Source organism: Euleptes europaea, chromosome 15, assembly GCF_029931775.1.
Source record: "Euleptes europaea isolate rEulEur1 chromosome 15, rEulEur1.hap1, whole genome shotgun sequence".
In the NCBI taxonomy this organism is placed as follows: Eukaryota; Metazoa; Chordata; class Lepidosauria; order Squamata; family Sphaerodactylidae; genus Euleptes; species Euleptes europaea.
In genome coordinates this window covers 37,506,625-37,517,070 of record NC_079326.1, presented here as the reverse complement: position 1 = coordinate 37,517,070, position 10,446 = coordinate 37,506,625, and the positions used below count along the sequence as shown (strand labels likewise).

At 41.1% G+C, this 10,446-nt stretch overlaps 2 protein-coding genes across 2 annotated transcripts in view; one reads left to right on the top strand and one right to left on the bottom strand.

Moving 5' to 3' along the window:
* The first annotated feature begins 793 nt into the window (after positions 1-793).
* Positions 794-8,418, top strand: SPC25 (SPC25 component of NDC80 kinetochore complex). Its single transcript, XM_056861102.1, has 6 exons — positions 794-947; positions 1,691-1,756; positions 3,072-3,218; positions 4,399-4,494; positions 6,265-6,363; positions 8,249-8,418. The coding sequence occupies exons 1-6, from the start codon at positions 794-796 to the stop codon at positions 8,371-8,373; spliced, it is 687 nt and encodes a 228-aa protein (XP_056717080.1). The 3' UTR covers positions 8,374-8,418.
* A 799-nt stretch (positions 8,419-9,217) lies between these two features.
* The window catches only part of NOSTRIN (nitric oxide synthase trafficking), a 31,768-nt gene continuing 30,539 nt past the window's right edge, over positions 9,218-10,446 (bottom strand). Inside the window, exons 15-16 of the mRNA XM_056861101.1 lie at positions 10,209-10,334; positions 9,218-9,372 (exon numbers count right to left, since the gene is read on the bottom strand). Coding sequence (XP_056717079.1) covers positions 9,218-9,372; positions 10,209-10,334 — 281 coding nt within the window. The remainder of the gene's footprint in view (positions 9,373-10,208; positions 10,335-10,446) is intronic.

Below are 10,446 nucleotides of genomic sequence, written 5' to 3'. Positions count from 1 at the left end.
TTACTGTGGCCATTTACGCATGGGAGGTTTTGCCCTGGATTTGCAGTTCTCTAGATGCACATTTTCCCCATCCGAATTCTCAGAACTCTGCATTGGGGGCTTATTTTTGAGTTCTGGGGATTCGGATGGGGAAAATGTGCGTCTACAGAGCAGCAAATCCAGGGCAAAACCTCCCATGCATAAATGACCCAAGTGAACTGGCAAAATCCACTTGCAGACGATCGTTAAGGTGCAGTGAAAGTGGACTGAAAGTGCATTTGGGCTGTATGAAAGATTCACTTGTTCAGTTACTTGATAGTATGTCAAGCTTTTCTTGAGAAAACGAGGGGCAAGGTAAGACAATCACTGTCAAAGTGAAAAGGGATTATAATGCGTAATGTTTGCATCAATATGTAAAATGATGCAATTGACTGTAGGCGCTTGATCCTTTTTGCTGTTTTGGTCTGGCTTTATTTACTAGCTGATTTCTTCTCTTGGGGGAAAATCTGATTGATGTTGTACAAAACGCATGACTGATATTTTTTAAAGTTGGAAATGTTTTGAGCAACATACAGAATAGCTCAGCAGATATTCTAATGTACAGGTGGTCGCTTTAAAACCCGAATAGTGCAATCCTATGCAGAGTTACTCAAGTCTAAACCCATAGATTACTGAAGTAACTGCCTTGGATTGCACTGTTAACGTCAGATGTGTAAGGAAGCAGTTATGTTTACTGAGACATTCATATTTCTGTGTCCTTATACTAGCAGAAGGGATCCCCTTTCTGACTGTCCTGTGATCTGTCTTTAAAACAATGGCCCAGACAAAAGATGATAATGAACTGGAAATACTTGAAAAGGAAATAAAGGATTTCAGGGCTACGTTCAAAACCACTTGCTATGGAGAATCTATTGAACAGACGTTGGGGCTAAGAGACCAGTGGCTGGAATCTATAAGCAAACTTACAGGTAATTTTGTATGGTTATCAACTCGTTCTCATTGCCACTTGGTGTTTCTTGCTACATGGACACACAGGGATGGAAAAGGCCAGCTCTCTGACCTGATAAAACATACAGATGAGGAGAACGCACGTTCCTACCCAGAAATAAGGATGCCAGGCTGTAAACTGGTGAAAAGACCAGTGCCTTTAAAAGGCCACCTTCAGAGTTTCTTTTGTCTCTTCCCCTGCCCCATCAAGCACCAGCTATTGTCAAGAAGTGATGGGGGGAGACTGATAATGGAAAACTGAAAATTGATTCAGTTGGAGTCCCACATAATTCCCTTCCCCTTCTCTTAAAAGTGTTGCCAAGTAGAGGTAAATTTAACTGTTTTTGAAAACTGTGGTGGAGTACAACTCACACACTTAAAACTAAAGCTTTGGTGTCAGACTAGGATCTGGGAGAACCGGGTTTGAATCCACGCTCAGTCATGAAGCTCAGTGAGTGACCTTGGTCTAAACATGCTCTTTCAACAACCTACTCACAGGGTTCCTGTTGTGAAGGTAAAATGGAGGAGGGGACAACCATGTTTTAAGCCATTTTGGGTCTCCGTTGGGGAGGAATGCAGGGTATAAATGTCTAAAATAATATACATAAACAAGAATAATGTATATTAACATATGGCCCTCACTTTGTGCGCAGTGACTAAACATGTCACGGATTTAAAGCAAATCAAGATCCGAGTGTCAGATAACATTTTCCTAATTTTACAGATAAATGGTCTAAGAGATTAAAGGAAGGGGACCTAATGATCAACAGATTTCAAGAATATACAGATGGTATTGTATGGATCCTTTCTTTCTGCATGAACTGTTTTTACAACACAAAGAGAAATAAAACACATTTACCTGAAATGGCTTTCTTATGCACGGGATCTGCCTCGTGCAAGCAGATTGTCTGCCAACATCTTTACGTTTAAGGTTCCAACTGGTATAAGTCAGAAGGTAAATGCAATGCAAATACGTTTAGCCCAAGTCTAACATTTGCATTTTCAGTTTTATGATGGAAAATAATTGTGCAAATAGGTCCTCCACAGGTTTCATGAGGTGGAGTTTTATAAGGTGATTTAGTCATGTGCTGCCCTAGTTATCCTGTTCTGTAACCAAAATATCCTAAATTTGTAGCTCTTTGAGTGTTTGAATTGTGCTGCCAACATTACTTCTTTTCAACAGTGTCCATTGTCTAATGCATAGTTATGCTTGCTTAAAACCATTATAATCGGTAGGCTTTGAAATATTCCATCATTCATTGGGTCATGCCTATTTTTTTTAAGGCAATAAGCTCATCTTCTGTTTTTGAAGTCTCTGCCCTTAAAATAAAACCTTGGAATGCAGCAAATGTTTCCACCATACTTTTGAATGTAGGTCTTTCACCCAAAGACAACAGCAATATGTGGTGTGGTATTAAGTATATTTGTGTTTAATAGTGAACAAGTTCTATGAGACTCAGCCATGACACTCATGGGAAGGGGATCCAATCCTCCCCCTGCAATGCTGCTGCCTTTGCCCACCTGGCTGCTGTGGGGGCTCCCGCTCCCCCCCTTTCTCCTCCACCTGCAGCTCTGCTTCTTTCATCTGCCTGGCTCACGTGGTGGTAGCACCTTCAGCTACTTTTTCCTCACCTGGTCACCTGCAGCCCCACTACCTCTGCCTGCCTGGTTTATGCAGGGGGGCAGCTCCCCTACTTGTCCACCCAACTTCCTCAAAATGGCAGCCAGTCATTCCCCAAAATGATATTATTTTTCTTTTGGGGATTATTATTTGTTTTTGCAGACCAAAGGGGGGTTCTTTAGAGAAATAGCCCCTATCTGTACCTGGTCCCATTCTTTCGGTTTTTTGATCCACACAGGGGGCCAGGTTCATTGTTAAATATATGATGTTCAGTGGCTGGGATGCCACTAACTTGTAATAAGTATTTATATAGCGCTTTGGTGTTTTGAGTGTGTTCACATACATTTTACGAAGCCTGAAATAGTTTATGCTCACTCATGACATGCATTTGGTGCCTTTGCACATCACTAGGATTGCATGCGAATCAAACAACACTTCTATGTGGGTATCACATTAAACAATTGAATTTCCCGGTTCTACACAGAGTTGCACCAGAAGAACAAATGCATTGAAGAAAAACAGGAGAAGCTATTGGAAGTTCTTGCTAGCATCAAAGATGGAGAAGAACAAAATGTAGACTTGATGGATAATATTCAAGAGCTCAAGGAGAAGTTGATCAGGACAGGGGAAAGTGAGTTGCAGTGAGAAAGTGGAAAGCAAATACCCATTCTAGAAACGGTGAAGTGTGTCCACTTGAATGGTGCTTATGTTAGCTTTTGTGGAAAGAGTCTTCTGGCAGTGACATCTGTACCAAAATGTGTGCAGTATGGCACAAGTATGTTTTGGGGTGTGTTGTATCTGTTGGGATATAGGGCACAAATATTGCAGCTGTAAAGGACTAAGCAGACCTGTGTTCTAAATCAAGGGCTAAATTCTCTAAATACATTCCTGGCAAGGACAAAGTTGTTTCTGCAGTCCTCCTCACTGTAACCATTAAACTGGCTGTTTGTTGCTTCATTGATCGACAGGTTTTGTGTGATGTGCCTGAAATTTCTAAACAATTAAGCTTCCTATTCTGACAAATTTAGGGGTCTGTTCAGATATTACCTGGCTGCTGGAGTTTTACCATGGTGAGACTGGGTGTGGGTTTCTCGCACCCTCCCCATTTCCCTCCCCATTTCCTACACAAGGTGAAGGTAAAATGTAAACTGGGAGAGGTTCCATATTAATTTGACAATGGGGTCTTGCTGATCTTGAGTGAAAGCTCCTGTAAGATTATGATCCATGCATTCAAGGATTACAAAAATTGGATTTGTAAGACTGAGCCTCTCACTGCAGATTTCTCTGTGTTGGCCTCTGATTTTTAGGCAGCTAAAAATTATGAGCCTGGGATTTTTCAGTGCCTGATGACGCATCATATTCTGATCCCTACTTTAGGAAGAAAGAAGTTGGAAATGGGGAAAGTTAGAGGAAAACATGGCCAGTGAGTGTGGGGAGAAGACAAAGAATTGGGGAGCCAAACAAATCAGGAAAGACATGTTCAAAGGCAAAGGTCAATATTTAAGACACATTTAGCCCACCTTTTTCCTAAAAAACCCTCAAGATCGGTATTTGAGTTAAATAATCAAGCTTCATTTAGAAAATACAAATTTAATGGTAGCACTTTTTAAATACTTTAACAAATTTAATGAATGAAAAGCACTTTATTTTTTTAAATATACATTGATTCACTCTTAATTTGTAAAATTCAAATTGAGACAGATATGTTGTCATGATATGATAAATTTACCAATGCTTGTGTGTGTGTGTGGGGGGGGGGGGACCTTAGTCTTACAGACAGTGAGGTTTTTATTGTTGTTTTTAAATCTTAGCTAAAAGTAAAGACACAGAAGAAAAGATGGAAAGACTTAGAAAGGTTGAAAATACATTTAAAGAGCGGACTGGGCTAGAAATACGGAAAACCTGTGGTAAGCTGGATACATATACCTGTATGATTTCAGTGTTTAAGTAATGCCAGTTTTCAAAAGCACCTAAAACATTACTCAATCTCTCCCCCCACCCCCATAATATCTGTCTACCCCTTATTGGTATTTGTCCTGTTCCATGAGCTTGAATTGAAGCTTTTTTCTTGTGAGTCTGTCCTATCACCAGCGCAAAAGAATACTGTGGAGGGAAAAGTCTGGTATGACGCTGTAATATCACTCAATTCAAGGTGCTGGTATTGTCAGCTAAAGCCCTGTACAGTCTGGGACCAGCATACCCTAAGAACTGCCTTATCCGATATGTACCTACCCATTCACTCCAGTCATCTTCGGAGGTCCTGCTTTGGTTGCCCCCGCCACCAGCTGGGTGGTGTCCCGAGAAAGGGTTTTCTTGGTCATGGCACAAAAACTTTGGGAATCTCTCCCTGTGTTGGTGTCTTTCACCAGTGGGCGAAGACGTTGGTTTTGCTTAGATTAACCCAAATAACAGTTATTGGCTCTCCTCCCTGGTTCTGGTATTTTAATGTGTTTTAATTGAACTACTATATGATTTTAAATGTTGTTTTTAATTGTTCACATGTTTTTATGTGTGCTGCATTGGGGACCCTGATTGGGTGGAAAGGTGGCATAATAAAAAGAATAGTAACTACTTGGGCCTCATACCAATGATGAAAACAGCAAAGGCAGGCTGACCACAGACGTGTAGTAAGGTTTTCTATATACACGCTTTCAGAGATGCAGATATATGATTTTTGTTACTTAACTGAGCCCTGACCTGCATTGCTCAGGTTGGCCCTGGTTACTATTTGGATGGGAGACCATCAAGGAAGTTCAAGGTCGTGACATAGTGGCAGGCAATAGCAAGCCACCTCTGAATATCTCTTTCCTTAAAAACCCCGTGAGGGGTCACCATAAGTCATCTGACTTGATGGCAAAAAAACAACAACCCACTCTTAACTAAAGGAGAGGAAACCCTAAAATATAGCTTGATGACTAAAATTGCTCCAGAGGGGACAAAATGTTGATAACGGCATCTGAGCATCACTTTAGTTCAGGGTGGGGAAGAATCTGCTTACTCAAGCTACCAAGAACAAATGCTAGAGAAGGGAATTTTGTGGAATGGGACTTTATTCCCCCCCAATCCATTGTAGGGCCCCAGCTTGTGCCACTAAATTGCTTTTAGGTAATCATGGTACAATTAAATAGGTTATGCTTACATCCTTCTTTAGGGGAAAAACGGTTTATTTCTTGTGGAGTATAGATTACTGGACACGGGATGGATTCTGTTTAGCGTCAGCAAAGAAGCACTCACAGAAGTAGAGTTTCTCCTGCCCCCGAGGCGTGCTTTTCGCCCTCCTTCCTCCAAAAATTGTGCCCCCTAAAATGTGTGAAAATGTCTTCCACCAGTGGGAAATGTAGTTGAGATCTTGGCTATTCTCTCCCCCCACCCCCCGAAATGCAGTTCCTGAAATGGACAATGAAGGTTTGAGCAACATACTATGCAGGACAAATAATTCTGGGTTAGATAGTTTAAGACAGTGACGGCGCATGTGTGATGCTAAGCTATAGTGTATAAGTTATCTATAAACAAAATATGCAGTGACTCCCGGCACAGGAATTCCCATAACTGTTGATTTGTTTGACTTGAGAGAAAGCAATGGTAGATTTTATGCTTCTGTCGCATTGTTGTCATACGAAGATACTGTATACAGTGAACTATCTGACTGAATTGTGGGTTGTTGTTTTTTGTCTCAGCTAATCATCTGCAGTTTATATTCCGCTGCATTGAACACAAAGATCCTGACAAGCCATATGTGTTTACCCTCTCCATAAATGAAGAGGGAGCCTATGAAGGTATGTGTGAAGTTTCCAGGTGGAAGACAGTGCATAGCTGAAACAATCCCACCCCCAAACACAGAGTTCAGCAGGTTCTTCACGAAGAAGGGGGTTGTAGCCTTTGGCCTGTTTTTTCTCCTTGGTATTGTAGCCTTTCTTCCCTGGCTTTTTGTAGCACTTTTCATGAGGATTTTTACCGACCACGCATGGAGATTCACCAACTGCAGGCCTTAACAAAATCTGAGGAATATTACCCATATCTTTCTTATTTTGTTCCAAAGTACCTGTGATTTCTTCACACTTCAGCCACTTCACGTCTGTTGAATATTCATCCTAAGGTCTGAAGTGGTTTCCTTAGACTGCTTTAAGTTTTTTACCCAGTTCTGTTTTCCCAGACTTATTTCTTCCTGTACCAAGCAACTCAAAACTTCCTACATTCCTTGACCAACTAAAATCTTCTGGTTTTGCATCTAACAAGAGCAGGCATTTTCAGTCTCTTGCTAATGTTGGCTTGTGTTGCATTACAGAATACCAGCAACCATCAGGATGCTCACATGGAAGTTATTAGAAATCATAATACAAAATCACATCACCTCTTTTAAAGTTTAGAACCCTGTTTGGAAGCAGGAAATAGGAAAAAAATAGAATGGCTTGGATACAACAGATGATTTATATGGGTAGAATGTGGGGGGGCTTTTGCCAATTCATCTTCCTACTGCAGACCTATAGGGGTTCCCCCAGAGCAGCATCTCAGGGGGCGTTTCGGGGTGAGGAGAGAACTTGTGCTCCATGTACAGAAGTGTCTTGCCCATGAAAATTTTGAGTAGATCTAATCTCAAATTTATTTAGAAGATTTTTCTACCAGATCTCCAGGGAACCTAATGATTAACTCTAGACCAAGGATGTCAAACATAACAGTCCCCTTGAAAGCTCTTATCCAGCCTGAGAGCCAGTCGAGGCAGCCCCCCACCATTCTGAATAAGGCTGGCAAGGCCCGACCAAATGGCATTTATGTCATATCTGACCCTCGCAACAATTGAGTTGAACACCCCTGCTCTACGCACTCTTGTGGCGCAAGGCCCATGTGTCAACTCGACATAAACGAATGTTTCGAACGTTTCATAGCACCATAAAGACTAACAGTGCAATCCTAAGGAGAGTTACTCCAGTCTAAGCCCATTTGTTTCAATGGGTGTAGACTGGAGTAATTCTGCATAGGACTGCACTGTAAATGTTTTTTATTCTAGCATAAGCTTTTATGGGCTAGAGCTCCTGCATCAGATGCATTTTAGTGGAGACACTGGACACATTGATATAAAATGGGTTATTTATAGTTATAGAATGTAAAATGCCTGTGCTATTAAAGTTGTAAACACCAGGGAAAGAGGCTAAAATGAGTCATAATCATGTAAAATTCAAATGTGTTTGCAAAAGGAATAGACCTGTAACAATAGCAGTGAGTGCTGGTTGCAGTCTCCTTTGTTTTGCTGTTTACAACTCTCCCCCAACCCCATAACTATGTATGTTTGCATGCTCACACATCCCATGAAGTCTGCCTAGTGAGCATCCATTGTAGGACTGAAACTAAGCTTTAGCCAGAAAAGGTTATATAATAATAAAAACTTCTTCCTCTTTAACATAGTACAGGACTCCCATTTGTTCTTGCTACAGCTGCCTAAGGTGGCTGCCCTTCAGAAAAATACGCCAGGTCATGTCAGCACATGCAGGGTCCAATTCTGAGCACATGCAAGTTATTAGAAATCATAGTACAAAGTCAGCACTGCTGAGCTGGGAGTGAGTACCACTGAATATAATGGGAATTACTGTACATGCATAGGATTGCACTGTAAAATGCCTTGTTTTCAAAGTAAGACCATTTTTTTCCTTATCTGTTTCTTCCCAGTGATTTCCTGTTCTCCTCCCTTAGACTGCGTAGAAGAACTCCAGTTAAAAGTGAGAGAAACCAACAACTTTTCTGCCTTCATTGCTAACATTAGGAAAGCCTTCATTGCTTTGTCATATAAGTGATGTCTTGTAATACTGATAACCCTGCCTTTGTACCTATTTTTAACATTTACTAAGGGGGGGGGGGAATAAAGTTATTTACTGGATACAATAGAAGCATTTTAGTTGTGTGATAGTCAAAAATACAATTGGGGCATGACCACAGCCTTGAGACATGTAGGTTACGCCAATCATCTCTGACTTCCAACGACTTCTCAAGTTCTGGGATCTTCACAGCTGAACAGGGGCTGTGTTTAAAGTACAAGCTTCATTTGTTTCTCACATTCATATCCCAGGTTCCCTCCCATCTTGCAACAATCCTGTGAGGTAGGTTAGGTTGAGGGAGAATGACTAGTCCAAAGGCACCCAAGTAAGCTTCATGGTAGAATTATAGATGTGTTCCCAAGTTTTCCTTGTCGACATCAACTACTGCATCACAAACTACTCTGAAATGTGATTATTATTCCTAGAGACTGGACTATGGTCTCGTTTGGCTTCCCCAGCTAAGGCTTTAGCAACAGAAATAAGTTGCTTTCCCTCCTGCTGCTTCTTAAATCAGTTGCAAGCCAGAATGGGAGAGTTTGGGAAACAGTTATTAAATGGCGAGTCAAAATAATGTTCCCACTGGTGTTGAAATCATAGCTTAAAACCCTAGCTCTGAAGAAATTTGGTAAGAGGGGGTTTAATTTTCATGATACTGTATGGATTTACCAAATGGAAGGGTTGACTCTTCCACAAAGTTCTATAAGACAGGAAGTTATTCAAGAGTAAAAGCTTGCTACATGGGCAGTTGGTCTTCATTAAATAAACCCATAATGTACATTGGACTTGCGAGCAACCCCGCGTATGATTGCCTGGTTTGTATGCTTTAATAAGGGGTTGATGCCTCTGCAGTAGTAAGGCTCCCGTCAGGACAGGGAGAGAGCTCTTCTACATATGTTGCTGGAAAAACACCACTTTTCCCATTTAGAGATCCATGCCACCATCTGTCATCTTCCTTTTGATGAATTACAATCACGTCACCTAAAAGAAAAAAAGGCGTGTACTAGGTTCACTTTGTTAGTCAAGTATTATGCATTTGTGCTTAATATGGGGCTGGAGACAGTCAAAATTTCTGCTGGGGGGTGGTTTTTGCCGATTTCCCATGGCTGACTGCTCCCCCACCCCTCAGAAGCATTTCAGAGGGCATTTTGTGTTGGAGGGGAGGCGAAGTTGTGTTCTGCTGCCAGAAATCTCTTTTTGTAAGAGTATTTCTCATACATCTAGTACTTGGATATATTTCTCTGCCACTGGCACAGATAATCCTGAATTTTGACCATTGGCTGTAGCTTCTAGCCCTTTTCCTCCAACAATAATTTTCTGACAGAAGAAACTGGGGACCATGAGTGGCAGTAGTGGACAGTAGATTCTTAAACCAAGGAATGGAAGGGGATAGGATAAGAAGAATTAAGCCAAAGGTTGCTATCTATGTCTGTTTTAATGATGGCTTCGATTTGTTTAATGGCTTTGTTTTATCTTAATTGCAAGCCACCTCGAACAGGAGAGGCCGCATAAACACTTTCTAAATAAATTAATTGAAATATATGCTTTCTTGTGTTTCTTTGGGGTTACATCAAGGTGAAGAATGTTTAAAATGTAGGGTTTTTTTCCCCATTTGGGTTTTCTTCGTTATAGCTTTGTAATCTCAAAATAGCTGAGTTCTAGTGGATAAAATAAGCCCACCCCCTCAGTTGTAATTCCAGGAGAGCTCCAGACCCCGTATTACATAATTCCTAACTGGACTAATACTTGGTTGGCTTCTAAACATTGTTTTAACCCAATGAATACTTCTATTTAGATTAGAGGAAAAGGTTAGTTACCTTTTTTCAAGCAAAGCTCATCCTCCCTTTCAGTTTGGTAATCATATAAAGCCGTACACATAGCGTGTGCTGAATAGCCATTCTCTGGATATAAAGAGGGTGCTGAATTTGAATTGCAAACAGTTGCTGGAAATCAGAAGAAGAAAGTGGTGAGGTTTGCAGGGGGTACTTGTAACTATGGCTCTGCAGGTTATCCGGGCTGTGTGACCGTGGACTTGGTATTTTCTTTCCTGACGTT